Consider the following 22712-nt stretch of genomic DNA (forward strand, 5'->3'; position numbering starts at 1 on the left):
AGAAAAGAATTTGTGGTTCTTTCCAGTACAGGAGCACGGGTTTACGCCTATGCTCACATGTACACACAAAGGGATATGATGCAATGCCAGTCCCTCCCACCTCACACAGATTGTAGTGGAAGAGCTTAGGGGGCCATACCTTGAGGGAGCCAGAGTAGCCAATCTACCATGTCCCTGTGCACGAGTGCATTGGCACATGCTCCTTTATTTATTGTAATATTTACATGTGATAAATTCTGTATCACATGTAAATGAAAAGCCAAGAGAACATTAAGAAGGCATACCTCAGAAATAATCTCAGACCAATTCTTTAATCATTTGCCCTCTTTAAGATGAGCTGTGATAGAATTTGGGGAGCTCAAATAACTGTTTAAAATGTCTTAGCCAGCTTAGCAGAGCCTTACAATGCTTATTTAACACATTTATATTTTTGAATGAAATGAACATTAATCTGTTTTGCCAAACTATTCAGTTGAGGATGAGTTTCTCATTCTCTTCGGATTTGGTGACCTTTCCTTCTTTCCCTGGTTCTAATCTAGCCTTCAGTTTACCACTCTCTGAATTCCTAGTACCGAACTAAATAATCATGCTGGCTATGGATTCTGGGAGCTGAAGTTCTAATAGTCTGGAGTTAATAGGTTGAGTTATATTGTTTAAAGCCCTCCATACAGTTTCTTCTCTACAGCTTAGTTTATTGCTGATGCATCCTGTCTGTCTGTGTCTGTCTCTTTATTGAGAGAATAATTCCTTAGTCTTGCAATTAAGAATTTATGTATGTTTTATATTTGTTTCTGGATTTTGGTGAGTTGTACTGAGAGAGTGAGTGACTGGCCCAAGGTCACCCAGCTGGCTTTCAGGGCTAAGGCAGGACTTGAACTCACAGTCTTTCTATAATAATAAATACATGTAATAAACACATATAGACAATAGAGTGTCATTGAAACTTCTACCACACTGTCTAAAAACAAAGCCTAAATCGACCTAACATAAAGGAATCAACAGACTCCTCTTCTCAAGAAGACTGTTCATTTATAAAGTCTCATATCTTTTTCATTCTATCCAAGCAATTTCCTTTTCAAATATAGGGACAGCAAGCAAATTTCAATTCTCTCCTGAAGAAAGGTGTTCCAAAGGTTTGTCCTTCAGAACATAGTATGAATTTCAGACACTTGTTCTTCGTGGTAGTTAAAGGTGTGACTAATTTGGAAGGAAATTTCTTCGAAACCAATAGACCTACTCAAAAGTAAATGTGTATCATCTTACAAAAGTTGATTAGTATTCAACAAGTAACTGGCTGGATGGAAGAACAGCAATAGTCTTTTAAATTTAACTAGTACAGGTAGTCCTCGACTTAGAACAGTTTATTTAGTGACTGTTCAAAGTTACAACGACACTGAAAAAAGTGACTTATGACCGTTTTTCACAGTTTACAGCCTTTGCAGCATCCCCAGGATCATGTGATCAAAATTCAGACACCTGGCAACTGGTTCATACTTATGACCATTGCAGTGTCCCGGGATCATGTGATCACTTTTTGCAACTTTCTAACAAGCAAAGTCAATGGGGAAGCCAGATTCACTTAACAACCAGGTTATTAACTTATCAAGTTCACTGATTCACTTATCAACTGTTGCAAGAAATGTCGTAAAATGGGGGCAAAACTCACTTAACAAATTCTCACTTAAGATAAATTTTGGGCTCAATTATGGTCCTAAGTTGAGGACTACCTGTATGTATGTGATTTGTACCAAATCTTAATGGTTTTATGGCCTATAAAGCAAACTGAGATTCTGTATCGGTTCTCACTGTTGATGTAATTCGGACTATCAGCTGAAACTAACATCTATTTTGTTCAGGGGCCATGTCATTTTTCCTAACCTAACCTAACCTAACCTAACCTAACCTAACCTAACCTAACCTAACCTAACCTAACCTAACCTTTTTCCTAACATAAAACCTTGTAGTGTATCACTAAAAGAAGTATAGAAAGTAAAGTGAAGGTATGTGTTGGATATTATATTTGTTGGGAACCACCTTACTTATGTGTGTAAAAGAGTGAAAATAGATTCATGAGCAGTGATCCTCACATAACATTTGTATTCCATTACATCTACTTTCCCAAAGGTAATTTTTATTTGTCCAACTTTGAAAAAGTTACTTGCCACAGTCTGAAATCAGGAGGCACTGCCCACTCATATATCAAAACATGGAGAAGAATGTGACACATGCATTTGCCTTTCTTAGTAAAGGCTTGCATCTTCTTAAGATGGCGGTTTGTTTTTTCATCTGAAGAATCAGGTATAACAGTTTATTTAAAAACCCAAGGATTCCTGTTCTCTAGCAGAGAATATTCCAAGAATTCTGCTGATTCTCACACCACATAATTCAGGCTTGTTTATCATAATGCCTTTATCATAAAGGTCAGCACCATTGTAGCTGTATCAACAGAAATGTTGTTTGGTGCTACTTCTGGTGTTCAGCATGGAGGCACTGTTGTGTTATTTTAGTATTCATTTTGTGCCACTTGTATCTTTAGCAGTGTGTTGAACCTTGAAGCAGTGTTGAGGACTTGAATTATCCATAGTGAATACAGATAGATCAGAACAACCAAATCAATCAAATTTTAAGTGAATTAAAATGTTTAAATAAAAGGGCCAGGGAACTTCATTTATTTGGGATTATGCACAGATGTACTTATTTATATTCATTGTTTATCGGTACAGCATACTAGCTTAGTGCCTTTGTAATTAGGTATTCCTCTTATTGTACCTTACTTTTTTTTAGAGTTATGACCTTGTTTTTACTTGGGCTGGAAATACAAATGCAGTGTTCAAACAGCCTTGGCAGGAAAGTGACAGATTTTGGAGGCTGTTCTTAGGTGATTGAACCTATTCTTGGCTTTTGCCTACCAGCCTGCCACCTGCCACAAGTGAAACAGGCCAGTAGGTACAGAAACCAACAGGAAAACACCAAACATTTCCCAACATTTTGAAAGCATAACATTTGTTGTTAATTCGTAAGATTGTCCCAATGGAAAAAAATATTTGTTATCGCTTGTTTTATCTTCATAGACTTATGCTGATTACATTGAGAGATTCTTTTCTCCCCTTCCTTTGAATAATCCCATTTGCTGTTTAGGGAGCTATTTTGCAAATACTTTAAGCATCTTCTTTGTTTAGATCCCCAGTAACCTGATTTTCTTGATCTGTGTTCCCAAGGATCCATTGTGCAGGACATACAGGTGTTAGCACAGCTGGCTTGCTGATGACATCTCTGTCCAGATAGCTGCCTAGTGTGTCATCACTCATATTGTTCAGTGTCATCCTGACCTAGCCAAGCTAAAAATGGCACTCTAGCTCAAGAGGGATTTAAAAACCTTGACAAACTAAAGATAAAGATATTGCAGAATGTCATATCCATGTGTTTTAACTGTTTTAGCTGAGACATATCTAAGTAACTAATGCCAGAGCTTGTCTGGTTTAATTTTTTAAAAAAATCTGAAGGTTTTTTTTGTTTTGTTTTTAATTCATGGGTATTGTATACTTTGCCTTAAGTGAGGAAACATCCTTGTGTGGAGTACTGTGAAATTAGTTAATGCAGTTATTTTCTCCAGACATGGGTTCATTTCCAGCTCAAGGTCAATGCAATCTGTTCATCAGGGACAAATTATTGTGCACATCCCACAAATACAGAATAGCTTTGGCATAGTGTGTAGTGTTTGCTTAAAAGGGCCTGGATCAAATTATTCTTTCATCCAACTGAGTTCAGACTTTAGTATACCGTACTCTTTTTTTATATGCTAGAAAAAAGTTTGCAGAATTATATTATATTGAATTTTCTATTGATAAATAATAGAAAACTGTCTCATTTTTATTCTGGCTGAAACGTTGACAGTGCAAGGCATAGGTGTGTCTACTCAGAAGTAAATTCAATCAGTTGCGATTAGACCTATGACCAGAAGGTTTGCATAGGATTGCATAGTCATTCTTGTACAGTCTTTTTATTTATTTTAAAAAACATGCAGTTGACTGAATCATGCAGTGATAATGGTTTCTCACTGCAATCCTACATTTCCTGACCTAGGAATAAATCTAACTGAACACTTCATTCCTGAATTATTAAAAGCTGGATTGGACTGGACTAGAATGTAAAAGCCTGTATACTGTAGAAAAGGAAATTTGGAAGAGACCTGAGGTCATCCAGTTCACACCATCTCCCTGGAGTAACATCCTCCAAGTACCAAATAAATTCTCTACTGTACATCAAATCTCTTACAGATGAACTTGTCACTATCTGGAGGCAAGCTTTAAGAAGGGTGACAAAAGTGCCTCTTTGATGCAAAGATGAGTTCAGCAAAATACCTAAGAAGTTTCAGGCAATGTTTTTGCCTAAGCACATTTAATTAAAAGAAGGGATGATAACAACCTAACAGACTTGTGGCTGATTTATTCTAAAGAACAACTCCTTCCTAACTTGAACTGTGGTCATCAGATGCTGTATGTGAATCAAGATAATTGTTTTAGACTTTGCACAGTATTATCTCTGGATGCAGTTACTATGTTAACTCACCTGAATAGGAAATACCTACAAAATTAGAAGTGTGGCAAAATTGTTTTGCAGTAAGGGGAGTGAAACAGAGCAAGAGATTAATAAAGGAAAACATACATAAAAAACCAGGCAAATTGAAGCACTTTCATGAGTGGCCCCTTGAAAACAAAGAGTTAAGTGTGAGTTTAAAGCTCTCTTGTTTAATTCAAGAAGACATAGACTCTGTTTAATGTGTGTGTATATGTGCATGGGTGTGTATTTAATTTTTTTTACTTTCCCCCCATTTTTATCAGTGAAGAACATCTTGTGATACGTATATTACACAAATAAACATTTAAAATGAATTGAGATTTACAAATTTAGGTTGTTATGGATAGTTAGCTGTTAAACTTGTTTTAACATGCAAAAATTCACTTTTTCTAAAATACTAAAATCTGTTTGTAAAGTAATTGCATTCATTTTCATCTCGTCTTTCAGAGAGACTGCAATAAAACAAAATGAAAACAAAAGCAATTTTATAGTTACTAGAAAACAGCAGTAATATAAACAAAGCGCTTCTGTAGTAAAAATAATACTTCAAACTGAGCTAAGAAATAAACTGAGAGGCAATTTGTTGTCAAACAAAATTAATTGTCTCATTTGTATATTTTGAACTAATTGATATTTTGGAAGAGCTTTGTGGTAACATAGGACTTTGGCCTCTGAGACCCTTGGGAAAACCTTTATAAGTTGACTTGAACAAATTGACTTGAACAATTAATGAAAGCTGTCTCCCTCTTGATCCACCATTCTTCTACCTAGTTGGCAAAACAAATCAAGAGTATGTCTTCAATTTTTGTTGGGCCAATAACATATTGGAATATTGTCATGGTTGCTACAATTGTTTAAAAGTCTATAGTGCTTCTGGAAAAGAAGCCGTAGCTTTCCTTAAATTTGGAACACAATATTTAACATCTTTTAGCATTTAATCATTATGAAAGCTATCCACTCCTTCCCATCATTAGATTTTCCCTATGCCCAGTATAGGGAATTTTGCTCTTACTTTAGCTCCTGTAGGTGAAATAAGTCATGTTGCTCTTTCTGATGAGTTAGAGAACTAACACTGATTTTAGAGGTTACTGATGATTACATTTTTATCCTGCCAAACAGATCTGGCTTCTGTATATGGAACTCTTCCCTCACTTTTTAAGAACATAGAATAATAGAATTGGAAGCGACCCCGGAGATCTTCTAACCCAAACCCCTGCTCGAACAGGAGATCCTATATCATTTCAGATAAATGGTTGTCCAGTCTCTTTTTGAAAATTTCCAATGAAGCATCCCAAAGGTGCTTTTTCAAGAGGCAGCTGGACTTTCTGTTTTTTTCTTTGAAGACGTTTCGTTTCTCATCCAAGAAGCTTCTTTAGCTCTGACTGGATGGCGGGGAATGAAGTCAGATCTGAAGAAGCTCCTTGGATGAGAAGTGAAACGTCTTCAAAGAAAAACCAGAAAGTCCAGTTGTCTCTTGAAAAAGTACCTTTGGGAGAACTATGACCTGGATGACTGAGAATCTCCATAGACTTCCAGTGAAGGAGCAACCACAACTTCTGAAGGCAAGCTATTCCATTGGTTGATTGCTCTCCCTGTTAAGAAATTTCTCTTTGGATCTAGGTTGCTTCTCTCTTTGGTTAGTTTCCAACCATTGCTTCTTGTCTTGCCTTTTGGTGCTTTGGAAAGTAGTTTGACCCCCATGTCTTTGTAGTAGCACCTCAAATATTGGAATAGTGCTATCATGTCACCCCTAGACCTTCTGTTCATTAGACTAAACATAGTAAATTCCTGTAACCATTCTTTGTATGTTTTAGCCTCTAGCCCCCTAATCATTGTTGCTCTTCTCTGTGCTGTTTCCAGTCTCAACATCTTATTTTATATTGTGGTGACCAGAACTGGATGCAGTATTCCAAGTGTCTTCTTTATCTTCCCAGCAACTCCTTTATTTCCCAACAACTCTATGAAAGTAACTGGAGGTGAAACATGGTAATTAGACCAAATCACCCAATGAATTTTTTTAGTTGAATGAGCACATGAATTTGGTTCTTAGGAGCTTTCATTAAAGCAATACTTTATTCACACTGGTTAATTTTCAGCATCCCTTCTACCAAATACTAAATCTGCATTTGAAATATGTTAACTACTGGAGACTGTCTTTGGTACAGTGAATGCCTAATGTCAGAGGTTTTGTTTAGAAAACTCCAATTTTGCTCCAGCTAGGAAAGATAGCATCTCAGAACACTGTGTCATATTTATTTTAAAAAAGTTCTACCTCCCTCCATTCATTTATAAGAAGTATTTATTTCTTCTAATTGTACATTTATAAGATTGGAAAACACATACGGTTATAGTTTACTTCATTTCCAGAGCCCACAAATATGAACAAATATATTAATACATTATAGTATCTAGAGGTTAACATGTGTGCCCAGTAAATGTCAACAGTTCTCTAGATTATAATGGATATAGGTAAAATCAACACATTTAAACTAAGTGTTGGAATCATGTTTATCAGTATAAGTAAATATTGATTTATATTGAGCAAACAGAACAAGTCAGAGTCCTTGGATCATTTTCAAAAAGCTGAAATTAAGAGTTGTTCGCTCCTTCTATGTATGTTGTAGTTTGTAAACAGGGAAACAATTTCCCCCAATAGGTGAGTTAAACACTAAATAATTAGACTTAAACTTATAAACATGTTACTAATTCTAGATGTTTATGCATCTAGTTTTATTAATTTCAGTGCACAACTGAGACATGAGCCTAATTGGGATCCAGACCCTTTGGTCCAATGTATAATGCTTACATCCTTTTCTGCTTTTGCTTGCTCTAAAAGCTCCAATAACATTTCTTTTCAATTTATGGAAATGTATGCTGTGTGTGTTTTTAAAACTCAGTTAAAAAGTGAGAGAATATTGAAACAGCCCATTTTTAAAACTGCAGCCTCTGCATATTTATTGCTTTGCTCCGTAGTATCATGTGTAGCGTCAGTGATTTCTAAAACATGGCAGTATCATGCCTTCCAAGTTAGCCTGTGATCCCCAGAGCCTTCAGTGGAATGTCCTTTGTCTTTAGCTTTCATTATGAAAACCCCATTTTTATACATTGTTCAAAGAATAACCTTGGCTTTCTCTTTTCTCCTTAGCATCTATGTCCCACCATTCAGCTGGGAAAGTTCCCATCAAGGAGCTAAAGGTTATTAGGATGATAAAATCCAGATTCTCTGACTTTTAAGGTTACAGTCTTAAAAGAATGGCAGAGGAGGGTGAAGAAAAACAAGATAATTTGGGCACCTGCTTTTAATCATTCTTAGAGTAGCTTGCTATGGGGAAAAATGGCCCACTCACCATGGCCTCCATGGACTGTTGCTGTGTTGCATTGAGGAAGGTCTTTTGAGATGGGAGGAAGAGTCCCAGACCAGCTGGACACAATAATAGCAATGAGGAATGGTAGTTCCTTATTGTTTGCTTCATATAAAAATATTTTATAGTTTTACAGTATTTGTTCAAATTGGGGTATTTTTTAAAATTACAGCGAAGAGAAGGATTTTACCAATGGCTACATATGCAAAATTCCCATGCCTATCATAGCTACTGCAGACAAATCTGCCTTTATTGTATCTGTTTGCATAAATCACCTGGAAAATGTTCCCAGATGCACCATCAAATAGAAAATTTTAATTACAAGCTAACTTTTGACACCTTTATTCCCCTCCTTTTCTCACCAAGAGTCTCGTCACAGTTCCCTCAGAAAACTGCGTCTGTTTCCAAAATGTAGAAATGAGAAGCAAATAAACATATGTAGTCTTTACACTTTGGGGACTTCTTATCCAGTGTTACCTTTGAATACATTTACGCTCCTATATATAGATTTCTTTACCACATGTGTGACCTGATTCATTTAAAAAAAATATATTGTGTCGCACCTAACAACTGGTTTGTAAACAACCACCTTATATGTTTAGATGCTTTCACTTTTTATCTATTTCCCTTCACCACCACCCAAACCATGGGTGTCTATATACTGTCTCAGGATAATGCGCTTTGTACAACAGATATAAACCAATAACTCTGTTTTTTAAATACAGGCATATCTGTTTGGATGCATGAGAAATTAAACAATCTCAGTTCACAATAGAAAATAGAATCTTTGGGCAGGACATAAGAAGCTTTGGTCTTCTATGTTTTAGAATATACACTGCTCAAAAAAATAAAGGGAACACAAGCAGAAGACATCTGAGAGCTGAATGAATGAAATAGCCTTATTAAATACTTTGTTCATTACATACAGTAGTTTTGTGTTCCCTTTAGTTGTTTGAGCAGTGTATAAACTACTGTATGTAAAGAACAACGTATTTAATAAGGCTATTTCATTCATTCAGATCTCGGATGTTTTCTGCTTGTGTTCCCTTTATTTTTTTGAACAGTATATTTGCAGATTTTAGAAATACTTTTAAAATATGTACAAAAAAAGATGTCAGTTTGGCTTTGTATTGATCACGCCCTTATTCTGGAAATCCTAAAGAAAGATTGGACTAAGTTCTGCAATTTCCTTCACAGCATATCCCTATCAAAGTTGGGAAACATCTTATCTTCTTTAGAAGAAAATATTTTTCTTTGTGTAGAAAAAACCCCTGTGCTTTAGGGGGATATATGTAGAGCCCCTTCATTCCATTTTTTTCTTTGGTACAGTTTTGTTAAACAATTGCTTTTAGTTTTGAGGGATTATTTTCAGCCTCAGAGTGAAAGGACACATGTATAATGTCCTATCTTCCCAAAGCTTTGAAGTCCTTGAAAATCTACAGTTTGTATGCAGCATGCCAGACTTTAACCATACACTTAGGTGTTTTCTTTTATGCTTCAGATCAACACTGTGGGAAAATGTGTGAAGGGGATATTCTTTTGTAAGTACACTGAATTAGTGGGCATTAGTGGAATTGTAAAACCTCAAATATCTACTTTTCCCTGAGCTGTACTATAACATTCCAGACTGCAGGAAAGAATGTTCACACAATGGAAATGTATCTTCCTATTAAAAAAACAAAAAACAACCCCCCCCCTCCGTCCCTCAGATTTCACATGGATACCTAGCATGTCAGGAAGGAAAGCAGGAAAAAAAACCCTTCTCCTGTACAACAATGGCAGTGCTAGTTGTCCCTGTGAATTAATGTTTATGCTATAATAGCAATATTCAAAAAACATAGTCCCCAACTGCAGTTTGAAATTGGACTCTCGGAGTGAGCTAGTGAAAAAGGGGGAAAGGGAGCATTATGTATAACAAGCATTTCTCTTTCCCTTGTCCATGTAAGATTTGAGTTTAATAAACAATATTGAAAATAATCAGGCAACCCCCCCTTAGTTAAGAAATTAAGCGAAGGAAGGAAGGAAGGAAGACACAATGCAGCCCATTCTAAATAATTAAAACATTAGGATAAATATTTGGATTTATGTAATCTGAGTTTTACATCTGAGGAACATTTACATTCCTTTTGGCTGATGACCTAGCTTTATATTGCATTTTAAGGATATGTTCCTTCTTTTACTGTCCAATTTATTGTTATAACCTAACGGCAAAGGACCACAGCAGAAATAAGTAGAGGTGAAAGGACTTGGCCCTGCCACTGTTGTATCTCTGCAGCGTCTACATTGTTTATCTCTCCCTCTCTCGCCTCACCCCCTCTTCTCCTTTGCGCTGTTCCTCCCCTCCTCCTTCAGTATTAGCAATCTGCTTTGGTACTTTGACATCAGGGGTTTCCCTGGTGAATTTTGTCACAGAAAAAAGAGAATCATCAATATCGCAGTTAAACTTGACTTTCAAAGCTAATAGTATCTCATTTGGGGGCTCAAATTTAATAAATTTTCTTTGATTCCGGGTGCGTTTTTAAACATCAAACAATGAATTGGCCAGGGTGCAGTAAAATATTTAGATCTATTGACTATGGTTCAGAAGGGTAGAAGGCAAAACACTGGTGGTTTGATGTTGATAAATTCTTAGAACCTTAATCCACATTAACGTTTTCTTTTATCTGGGTGCATGTTGGCTACAATGAGAAGACGAAAAGCTAACATATATAGTCTATAACAATTCAAGTGAGATAATGTATTATTATAGATATAGTAAAATGACATTTGTAGTACATTAAGCAAGATGACTATCTGGACAAAATTATATATACTGCAGAAGGCCCAAGAGATGGTTTTTGTTCTTCTATACTCTTTACTCTAAAACTAGAATAGTTCAGATAGAAACGTGTGGAAGGCCCACACCGTTATAAAAATTGCATTATAGTGCATACGTTTGACAGCTACCAATATTGACAGGAATTCTTTATATCAACCAGGAAAATGTAAGATTCCCTATTCCCATAGACCAGGGTGCAGGGTATATAGATCTCCAGCATTTGATTTAACACATCTTCAGGAATCACACACACACAGACAAAATTAGTAAAAAAAAAATGATTAAAGCAGTGCTTTCTTAATATCTTCATGACTTACAAGGAAAAACATAGGCATTTAATCATTAATACGAAAGGCTCTTCTTAATAACGTGGAATGCAGCAGTCATTTTTATGATAGTGTTAATGTTTACGTAGTAAACTATTGCATCAATTACTAGCAGGGCAGGAGAATGTGGCTGGAACGATTTATATGCCTGTTTCCATTCTAAAAACATTTCTGTTGCATATTGCCTCTGAGATACAGGATTGTACAGTTCAGTTTAATTGCTGCAAGAGTAGAGTTTGCAAACTAAGAAGACAAAATCACATGTGCAGCAAAGGACTTCCTCCCTAATAAAACAACAACAACAAAAATAACATTTGTATATAACACAGAACTGCCTATTTGGAAGTAAGCCTTGTTATTTGTATTCCAAAGTCATCATAAGTTATGAGCCTTTGTATCTTCTGTCCTTTTCTCTTCAAGGAAGATGGAGATGAGAAATTTCCATATTTCTATGTCCATTAAAAAAAATCTTGTGTAGTTTTGTTAAAATCCATCCAAATCTAATTAATCTCAATGATTAGTTCAAACACACTAATAAATTATGGGCAATGATGCTGGGTTGTTTTTTTTAAAAAAAACGTTGAGATAAACTGCTTAATCTAATTTATAGTTTAGAATTCACATGTAATACTGACACTTGTTACTTACAAATAGAAATAAATGCTTGTGACTGCTGGAGATGAGCAGACTTAAAGATGTGTGTGGATATTTTTCTGGTATTACTGGAAGATATACTGTGATATTCAGCTGAAGGCCCCCTACCCAATAGGCTTATTCTCTAGTATCTATGCATAGAATCTGATCTTGTATAAATAGAAACTAACAATCAAAAACTATAAATATTGCCCATTGTATTTTTATAGATGAGTGAAGGTATTGCTCACCTTAACAGAAGGTGGCAGTACAATACCAATTGCATAAGATTGTAGTTGTCCACACAAGTACATGGATCTCTCTCATTTAGGATGCTCTGTGTTTTGTTGTTTCTTAAACATCGAAATATTTTAAATCCCAATTACTTGGCATTGGAAAAATTATGCATTTTCTTTTTGTTCCCTTTTATTTGTCCAGGTAGTTCTTACTACTGTTAAAATACTTCATATTTGAACTTAGTGTTTCCACAGGCATTTATGACCACTTCTTATTAGCTGTTCTGCAGCTGAAGTCTTAAAAATATTTCCATTATCTAATCTAATTTTGCTACATCACAGTTTCATTAACTTAAAAGTGTTTTCTTTGATGAGAGTAGGATATTTATGTGAATGTGAGAGCTTTTAAAAAAAGTGGTTCACTGATGGCATGTTTGCTGAAATTAATGTCGTGACGGTGTCCATCTTATTGTGCATCTGAACATCTTAAACCTAGACCCCATGCATTCCTTGTAGAGTTGCGGGCTGCCCCACTGGAACGGGGAGCCTTAAGTGACTTTCTTTCCTATCTCATTTCAGCCCAGAGAGGAGGAAGCTTTTTCTTCTTAACAGTCTCTCCCAGCACTCTGAATTAGAGATTTATTTGCAACGAAAAATCAATTAGTCCTAAATTTATTCATGGATTTCAGGTCCAGCGATCAATGCAAGTCCACTCAGTGGACTCAAGGGGACCCACTTCATCCCAGTTAATGTGTCTGAAGGGGAATTACCATTGATACTGTTTTTTCCCTTTTAGGTCAGAGATCAGATCTCGCTGTCATGGGCTACAGCAAGCAGGAATGACTTCGCCCTGCAGCTGCCTAAGCTGCACCTGGAGACCTTTGCAATGGAAGGGCTGAAAGGCGGGCCAGAGGTTATAGCATTCCAGGTCAGAGTCTTCCGTAACCTTTCTTCACCCACCAAATGTCCCGAAACATTAATCCATGCTAGAAATAAAAGTTTCCATGAGGTATCTGTCAGTGATTGAGAAATGTGGTTTCTGACTAACTACTGCTTGAACCAAATCATTTTGTTAGAATATATATATATATATATATATACATATACATTTTTGTGTTTTTAATGGACTATTCAGGTACTGAAGGAATGATTCAGCAAAGAAAAGTGTGCCTAATATATATTCAAGGGTAGCTATAAGGAAGAGAGTCTGGCTTAGACTCCTTTTTTTATTTTTTATTTTGGAAGAATAAATATAAAAATATTCCAAGGGGGTGAGAAATAGAAACAGTTGCTGTTATCAATGTCACAGACTGTCATTGGCACTGTGTCACATTAGAGAAATAAAACGAGTGTGAGGTGCATCACAGCGACTGATTGTTACGCTAACTAGAGTTATTCAACTGCTGACAAAGATTCTAGGGGTTCCTTTTAAATCTTTTTAGGCACTTTCTGAATGACATTTTCTGATGACAAAGACCACTCTGACAATGGATGTAGATGTCAAGGTGTTTAATCAGAAAATAGTGGTCCTAAAATGCAATTTCCTTTCCTGTTTATTCAGAAGGATCCCACAGCAGGGGTGGGTTCTACTTATCTTTACTACTGGTTTGGAATGGGGCCACATGTGCAGAAGCTTCCTGATGACGTTGAGGTCGGTGGGCAGAGCCTCCCACTGGTTTTACTACTGGTTCTATAGAATCGGTCCGAACCAGGGGCAATCCACCACTGTCCTACAGACAGTGTGTTTTAGTGAAAGGATTTATCTTTCTATAGTCCTAGTACTGTTGTTACTAAAACTAAGTTAATAAAACTCTGCATTTTCGGCCCGAGCAAACAAACATCCTTTCTGTGGGCATCAGTAGAGTTAGGGATGGAGTAACTTGTGAAAGGATTCATAGTACTACAATTGTTACTAAAACTAAGTTAATAAAACTCTGCATTTTGTGCCCAAGCAAACATCTATTCTGTGGGTGTCATTGGGTGGGGATGGGATATCATGGCACATGTGTCATGGCAGTATTTGAATAACACAATTTACACCAATTGTACAATTATATCCTGATATAAAGTTGTCCTTCCTTGTTCTGCATGCCTATATCCGTTTCCTACACAAAGTGTGGTTACAGCAGAAAAATCGTGGCGCAAAAATATTCCTTTGGGAAGAGGCGTAGCGCGGAAATGTGTGACATTTCTTGGATAATACCAAAATACTTATATTTATCTTGCAAATGGTTATCATAAACTGAGACCCCAAACTAGGTCTGACAACAGGTTATCCACAACAGGTTATTTTGTTTTAAAATGAAATAAACCATTAAAATTCAGGCATAGGAAGAAAAGAGTAAACATCATCCCACTAATGTAGACTAGTGAGTCACACCTGCCCAAGGTCTGCATTTAGCTCTATTCAATTTTTATTTTTATTTTTTGCATTTGTTCCAACTTCTAACCATGTATTTATTTAGAAGTGAAGGTAGTTTCCTTTCTGTTAGCACACTGGTTCAAAGTCTCAATATTTGTTTCACTTTCCAGCAGCTGACTCTATAGATGCTAATGGCCATATTGCTGAAAAATATGTACATTTCTTTTCTGAGGTGACAGCATATATATTGACCCTATTAGTTCTGGTATTTTTTCAAATGTATGTGTGTATATGATTGACGTCTAAATTATATAAAGAGGAGGAAGCAATCATTATGATATTGATTACATTTTGTGCTTGTTATTTTGTACCGTGCATATGTGAACATCTCACTATCTGATAGCTAACTTGTTGGGTTGGTTAGTTTGATTGAATTCTACACAACTTTCCTTAAAGAACCAAAGATAGCATACATAGTGCTCTCTCCTTCTGTTTTCTCCCTAAAGACTACCCTGTGAGGTAGATTTGGTTAAAGACTGAGAAACTGTTCCAAAGTCTTCTTAGCCTTAGGCCAACATCTCTGCTCACATACTAACTATTCAATGTATTTGCATTCGGTTTTTCTGAAATTCATTTTTTATTCTTTGTTTTATTGCATTTCATTTGCCTTCATGTTCAAAAACAAAATGACCATGGATAGGCAAAAAAGCAGTGGGAGTAGGCGTGACTTTTGACTTCCTGTTGATTTGTGCGTTGAGTTTTCTTGGTAGAAGCTGGCAAGGAGCCTCGGAAACCAATCAGTCAGAATAGAACTGGAAGGGACCTTGGAGGTCTTCGTGCCCAACCCCCTGGTTAAACAGGAGACCCTATACCATTTCAGACAGGTGGCTGTCCTGTCTTTTCTTAAAAAACCCCAGTGATGAAGCACCCACAACTTCTAAAGGCAAGCTGTTCCACTGGTTAATTGTCCTCACTGTTAGGAAATTTCTTCTTAATTCCAGGTTGCTTTTCTCCTTGATTAGTTTCCATCCATGGTTTCTTGTCTTGCCTTCTGATATTTTGGAAAATAAGTAATCCTCCTCTTCTTTGTGGAATACTGCTATCATGTCACCCCTAGTCCTTTTCTCTAGACTAGCCATACCCAATTCCTGCAACCGTTCTTCATATGTTTTTGTCTTCAGGCCCTTAATCATCTTAGTTGCTCATCTTGGCACTTTTTCCAGAGTCTCAACATCTTTTTTGTAATGTGGTGAGCAAAACTGTATGCAGTATTTCAGGTGTGATCTTACTAAGGATTTATAAAGTGATACTAATACTTCACATGATTTTGATTCTGTGCCTCTGTTTATACAACCAAGGGTTGTTTTAGCTTTTTTTTACTGCTGTCCCTCCCTCCCTCCCTCCCTCCCTCCCTCCCTCCTTCCTTCCTTCCTTCCTTCCTTCCTTCCCTCCCTCCCTCCCTCCCTCCCTCCCTCCCTATCAGCTTCCCTATTCATTTTTCTATGGGAAACTTGTAGGGAGAAAATTATTGGGGAAGACAACATGGATAAGGAAGTTCAAAACCAGCAGGCAGATTGCTGCTGCTGGGTAAGAGAGGAAGCGAGGTGCACAGGGCTGCAGTTCAGGAAATGCTATATGGGGCTGAACAAGAGCAGTGGTTTACTAAGAGCACATGGAAATTGTAGCAGATCAGGAGTGCATGGGGGATCAGAGGTTCCACACTGGTTGGAAATGGTGGTTGCAGAGGTGGCACAGGATAGATAGGGTGCCTGGGGATGTTTGGGAGTGTGAAAGAGGTGCTGTGTGTGTCACTCCAAACTTCGTCAACACATCAACAAATAAGATTCAACTTAATTAAGTGCTAAGTTATGAATGCTCTAGACACACAAACATACTTCACTTTCGCAAAATAAATGTAAACTTTATGGGATGTATGAGGGGGAGGAATAACCAGAAAGAATTTTAGGATTGCTTATTTCTTCCTCATCCCTTTGTGATGTGGGAAATGACAAACTGGGAAGGTGAGGAGAAACTTCATTTTGCTTGCATTCAGGATTTGTAGCAAGTGTAGACAAGTAACATATAAAGTACCTACAGTTTACCGGTGTGGTACCCCCTGGTTTTTGTTTTTGTTTTTTTGTTTTGTCTGAAAACTACTACAGCAAGAGAAGGAGGGTGTTAGCTAGTTTTATAGTAGCAGAGGGAAGTGTTGACATTGCTTTTGAGTGATAGAGTATAATCATTATAAATTTATAAAGGGCTTACGTCCTCCATTTATTTTATGTAAATTATGCATCCATGTATGATGTAGTCATGGCTTATCATACCGTATTGTACACAGGAGCAAAAGATTGCTCTTCTAATCAATTGGGCAAAGATAAATGTAACATAAAATGATGTTCCATTCCTGCTGCATTTTCTGCTTCTTTCAATAGCACTAGTAGATCTGCGAAAATAAGCATTCGGGACCCCAAGGGAAAATATCTATCTACAAATACAAAGATAATTATGTTGTTTCTTGTCTGTTCGGAACATTGTGGCAAATACTGCATCTTAGAAAAATGTACTCTACAAGACTCTTGAAGGCAAATAGAAGTGCTTTTTCCAGGTGGTAGCACTCATTATTTTCCATTCAAACCGATGGTGTGCCGGCATGCAAAATACACAGATCAACACTATGGAGCAGATCTGAAGCCCATATAGACTGTCTCACCCTGGACAGTTTTAACACAATTTATTCTCGCTGAAGATATAAATACAATATCGTTAGGTCCCAAAGCGTTTCATGATTTGTATCTCTCTCCGGTGCTTTCGAAACCGATCTACAATGAGATTGTTTCACTGGTCTCTGGCACCAAGAGAAGGCCATTCCCGGGCAAATTAATTTGCATGAATTCCCCCTCTTTCGAAGCACAATTATAGGTATTGACCCAGAAAGCCCTAAATAACTTAGGACCAATATATTTGACGGGTCCTCCTATCCTGTACAAAATTGCCTCCTTACCAAAGCTTGGTTTCTAGCCTTCCTGGAGCATTTTAAAACAGGGTAATTTAGGGGAAAATTGGGGTGGAAGTGGATTTAGTCTATGCTTCGTTGTTTTTCTTCTAAGAGATGTTACTGGTTTGATCACTCTGTGACAGGATGTTTGATTCTCTTCTAAATTGTGTTGGGCTTTTGGAAAGGGATACAGTGTTTATTTTATATATGTTCCCCAGGGGCTGGGGAAGGCAAGCTGGGGAAGGCCGTACTTGTGTTGTTGTTGTTGTTAGTTGCGAAGTCGTGTCTGACCCATCGCAACCCCATGGACAATGTTCCTCCAGGCCTTCCTGTCTTCTACCAACCTCTAGAGTCCATTTAAGCTCATGCCTACTGCTTCAGTGACTCCATCCAGCCCCCTCATTCTCTATCATCCCATTCTTCTTTTGCCCTCAATCTTTCCTAGTATCTTTCCTGTTCTCCAGTGAGTCCTTCCTTCTCATTATGTGGCCAAAGTATTTGAGTTTCATCTTCAGGATCTGGCCTTCTAAAGCGCAGTCAGGGTTGATCTCCCCTCTAGGACTGACCGGTTTGATCGACTTGCAGTCCAAGGGACTCACAGAAGTCTTCTCCAGCACCAGAGTTCAAAGGCCTCAATTCTTTGGCGCTCAGCCTTTCTTATGGTCCAACTTTCACAGCCATACATTGTAACTGGGAAAACCATAGCCTTGACTATACGCACTTTTGTTGGCAGGGTGATGTCTCTGCTTTTTAGTATGCTGTCTAGATTTGCCATAGCTTTCTACTTTGTGTAGTAGCTTTCTAATAGCTTTCTACTTTGTGTAGACCGGTGCTTTTCAACCGTGGCAACTTTAAGATGTGTGGACCACCTTTCTTTATGTTGCCAGGGTTGAGAAACACCGGTGGAGACAGTTTGCGAGGCCAGTTCTTGGCATCCGATTAAAAGAAGAAAAAGGATGATTAGGTGATGGACAAAGAATATAATTTGATACAAGGAAAATTTTTATTCCTTAGTTTCAGGGTTATGTCCCTCCCCAAAAGATAAAGTCTTCTAGAGCCAAGCTCAATTCTTGCTGATTTTGTGGTTTTGTGATTCATGTTGTTTTCTGGGCCACAAAATGGGAATGGTTTCTCATTGTCTTTTTCCTTTGTCTTTTCAATCTAGCCTTACTTGGCTTTTTGAGATCAACCAAAGTTAGTGAAATGCTGCTCTTAGCTAGCTAAGTTTGTCTGCAAAATAAACTATAATTTGCTGCTTTGCTGCTTTGGGGATGAAGGTACTAGTTGAGGGGAAGGCATGTACTTCCCCTTTTTAATTACTTATTTAAAATCTTCGCAGTCTGTATGACTATGTTCATATATAACGTTTTTGTCTGTCTATAACGTGCATGGGACTGTACAGTACATAGTATTATGAATAGCAATATATAAAGCATACATACTGTATAGTATCACATGTTACTGTTAATGCATTGAATCAACTATACTGATTTGATATATGTTTATATTTAAACGTATGATATATGACTATATTTAACGGCATTGTAGCAGTGATACTACACATTTCCAGGGATTTATTTTAGATAGAGATGGAAAGATATAAAGAAAGCGATGGAGAATTACGGTGCTAGAGAAAGAGATAGAGTGATTAAAGTTTTGAAGTGCACAGGATCATACAGGAGAAAGCTACATTACACTTTGACATAAACAGCAAGTTATATTAAATACTTCCATGTAGAGAAAAGTCGAAAGTTGCCACATTCGTTCTTGAAAGCTTTCTTTTGAGGCTTAAATGGGGAAGAAGTCTTATTTTTGACAGAATGTTTTGCATGTGGAAATGAGCAACTAAGGTCACTGTTGAAGCTCCTTAAAAATCAATGTGAAAATATTGACTAACAGACTTGAAAAGGTTGAGGAGTGAACTTTTTCAGTCTTGCCTTTGACTAAGGACAGATCCAGTTGTGTTTGCCTCTTAACTGCCTGTACCAATCCTTTTGCTTTTTAAGGCTACCTGTCTCAAGCAGCCTGCATTGATTCTGGGTTTCTTTTCTTGTCCTTATAAAATAGTTTTGAAAGTCAAACATTCAGGTGAAATTTCATAATGTAGTAATACTGGACTTGGCGATGGAACTGTCAGCTTTTTTTTTTTTTTTTGGAGAAGAATATAATTTGATGGGGTGCTAAGGTAGAGATCTGGAGAAGGAAGGCTGATCTGCAACTTGAGCGAGTTTATTATGGCTTAGTGATTTAGTGATTGATTTCATTTGCTGTCAGTTAAGGCTCTCTTAATGTCAAGTTTTTTTGCATAATGCATTGAAATAAAGACTGATGAAGTTCTTCAGAGAGATACCGCTTACATAAACTGACCCTGATTTGCCCTGTTCTGCATGACAATTTAAGTGACAGCAGTTAAAGGAGAATATACCAATGAATATGCAACTATAGTATTAAGGGAAATGCAAGGAAAAATGGCTCAGAATATAAAACTGTGCATCAGAAACTGGCTGGATTATTAATTCCACAATTCTATATTGAAGAAAGAGGGTGCATTGTGTGTCAAGTAATATTTTAAATAGCAAATTAAAGGGAGGAAAAAAAAGTTTAGGGGGAATTTAATATTCAAGATGTCTGCTGAATGTTTGCTTGGTTTGGCAGGCTATATTTTAAGAGCGTGCTAATTTCAAAACTGAGGCTTTTGGGGCTTTTGTTTTTCATTTTATTCTGTCACAGTTATATGTTGTGTGTGTGTATCTCTTTAGCCAGGTTCTACCTACGTAAACCAAGATATTCTGCAGCCCTAGTTCAGTGAAATCACAATTCACTAGTTTCTGGTCTGCAGACTGGATTGGTGATCTAGTTGAAATAAATGGTTGATGAGATCAGCTATTGAACCCTAGTACAGTTTATTAGTAGTTTGCAGGATCAGTCTTCAGGAGGTGTACATTTCGTTACTTTAACATAATTAGAGGCATGTGTTAAGAGTGTCATTCTTGTTCCACACAGTTTGGATAAACAACTCGAGAAGGATTGATTTCATTTCAGTTCCTCTTTTAACTCATCATTGGTGTAGTACTGTATCACAAAAGTGGGAATAGTTGGCAAAATAATGATAAAAGATATGAATTGAAAAAGTGGTTGGTTTCTGAAATTGAGTTGAGAAATCTTTGCACACTCTGATAATATGACCTGCACCCCAAGGAGGCAGGGTTAGTTTAGAAGAAATGTTTAAAGTGTTAGCCTTACATAAAGAAGAACAGAATCCTACTTTTGTTTTGGACTATAATCTTCTGAGTTTACAACTATAACACAAAAGAATTAACATTAAGCATATTAAAATGACATGTATATAAGAATTTTTTTTAAAAAAAACATGAATAAAATGGTAGCTATAAGTGTCACTCTGTGTGCAAGCCTGAATGCTTTAGGAAGATATAACCTTATGTCCCCTTTTTTTCAAATTAATAGAAGTTGCATTTTAATATGTTCCCCTTTATATCAAACTTGCAATCATAGTTGGACATCATATTATAATTGCACTTTTTCTGGGATATATTGCTTATCTTGCCAAAGCTGAAATGATTCGATGTTTTAACCAATAGCATAAATTACTTTAATAGAGAGCTCTGATCTGCTTAATGCCATCATTTCTCATCAAAGTGAATGGAAGAGAGGTGTGTCATGACAGTAATTTAGTCAGGGATATGGTTAACTTGTATTACAATTTAAAGAACAATTCCCCAGATTCGTGTATGCCTGAATTATTTTGCTTATAACTTGTATATTCTTAAAAGCAATTAAAAACACAAGAACACTTTTTAGGGACATATTTGTGACCTTCGTTCAGAACCTAATTCTAGAACACAAAACATTATATGAACTTCCAAAGAGACAAGATACAAGTAGATTAGACATCTACTCAAAACCATCATTCAGTTTGATGATGAACAGTTGATGAGCACTTTTCAGTGTTATTTTTAAACAAACTGTTTATTGAATTATCATATAGTATAGTCAAACCCACACTTAATAATTTGGATCACCTTTCTCCCTTTTATAAAACAAAGACATTTCCTCTTCTCCCGTCTTCTAGTACTCCACCTGTACTCAAATATTTCCCAAAGATTAAACTTTGGCTAAACTATAAAGAAAAGAAAAAAAGACCTTAAAGATTTGGTCAGACCATCAGCAAGTTTGCAAATTTCCTCAAAACCCTAGAGTGCAATCCATCTGGTCCTGGATATTTAATCTCCTTCAAAATAAATAGGTAACCTCTGAACACTGTTGCTCTAAATTTCACATTTCAACCCTTCCCGGTTTTAGCATTGGAGAAGATTGAGGATTATAGGACTTGAGCAGATTCGCTTTTTTTTAAATTATTATTATTATTACCTACTCAACAAAGAGAACAACATGGTCAGAATTTATGCTGCTACAATTTCAATTGTGTACTTAAGCCACACTTAAGTACAAAACTGAAATTATACAGGCGTCTCTCTCTAGCATGAGAAATTCAACAATAATAAGTAATAATTAGTACAATATTCCTAAATAATCAAATACTACACCACTCTTCCAAAGCACGGTATCATAAAATAAAACTGATGATAGAAGATCAACTGATCAAATATTAAATATGTGATTATAGTAATATTAACATGTGTCAGAAAGGATAATATATTTTGCGCCTCTCAAGCTTTCATTAGTCAAAGACATGCTGATTTGGGAATGTTGTTGTTATGGGAGACTACCTACAAAGAATTATCTGTTTTGATGAGGCACCTTAACTGACTATGCCTTCACCCCAAAACACAAGCAGCCTAAATTCACATTGGTAAAGGACACAGAGAGAGATTTCCAGAAATGACTCCAAGGTCCAAGTAGCGTCATTTCAGCTGTATCTTTATAAGTAATTGTCAACTCTTTGAATTGGACTCAGAAATGTTCTGATAGCGAATGCAGTTCTCAAGCTTATCACAAAAAGAAAGATGCTCCTGCCCTGGCAAAGTAACTTTGAAAGATACCATAGTTTGCTAAGATAAACATTGCTAAGATATTCACAGTTATAGTATCAGCAGCACATCTTTTTAAACTACTTCATGGTACTCTCTCCTTCCACTCCAGAAATATGTTTCTTATTAAAGAGGGAGATCCAGGGAAACCTCAAAGCAGATATCTCAGTGCAACACAAAAAGGGAAAAAGCTGCTTACAGCTGGTGGTATCTTCAGATACATACACACACACACACACATACACACGCATACTCAAACACACATCATCTGAACCAATTACTTGTTTAATTGGATAACACACTTTAGGAAGCATTTAGCAAACTGGAACAGGTTCAAAGAAGCGTAATGAAGATGATCAGGAGACTAGAAATCAAATTTGAGTGAAAGAT

General features: G+C 36.7%; 1 protein-coding gene across 22 annotated transcripts in view; it reads left to right on the top strand.

Moving 5' to 3' along the window:
- The window catches only part of CCDC171 (coiled-coil domain containing 171), a 207712-nt gene that overhangs the window by 121639 nt on the left and 63361 nt on the right, over nucleotides 1-22712 (top strand). For 20 of the 22 annotated variants that reach the window (XM_034410481.3, XM_034410483.3, XM_087886273.1 and 17 more), the window contains one exon: nucleotides 12750-12881. The exons of the other annotated variants lie outside the window; for them this stretch is intronic. In XM_034410481.3, the coding sequence (XP_034266372.2) occupies nucleotides 12750-12881 (132 nt within the window). The remainder of the gene's footprint in view (nucleotides 1-12749; nucleotides 12882-22712) is intronic. 22 annotated transcript variants of the gene reach the window in all.

Source organism: Pantherophis guttatus, chromosome 2, assembly GCF_059756535.1.
Source record: "Pantherophis guttatus breed Tessera chromosome 2, ASM5975653v1, whole genome shotgun sequence".
NCBI lineage: Eukaryota > Metazoa > Chordata > Lepidosauria > Squamata > Colubridae > Pantherophis > Pantherophis guttatus.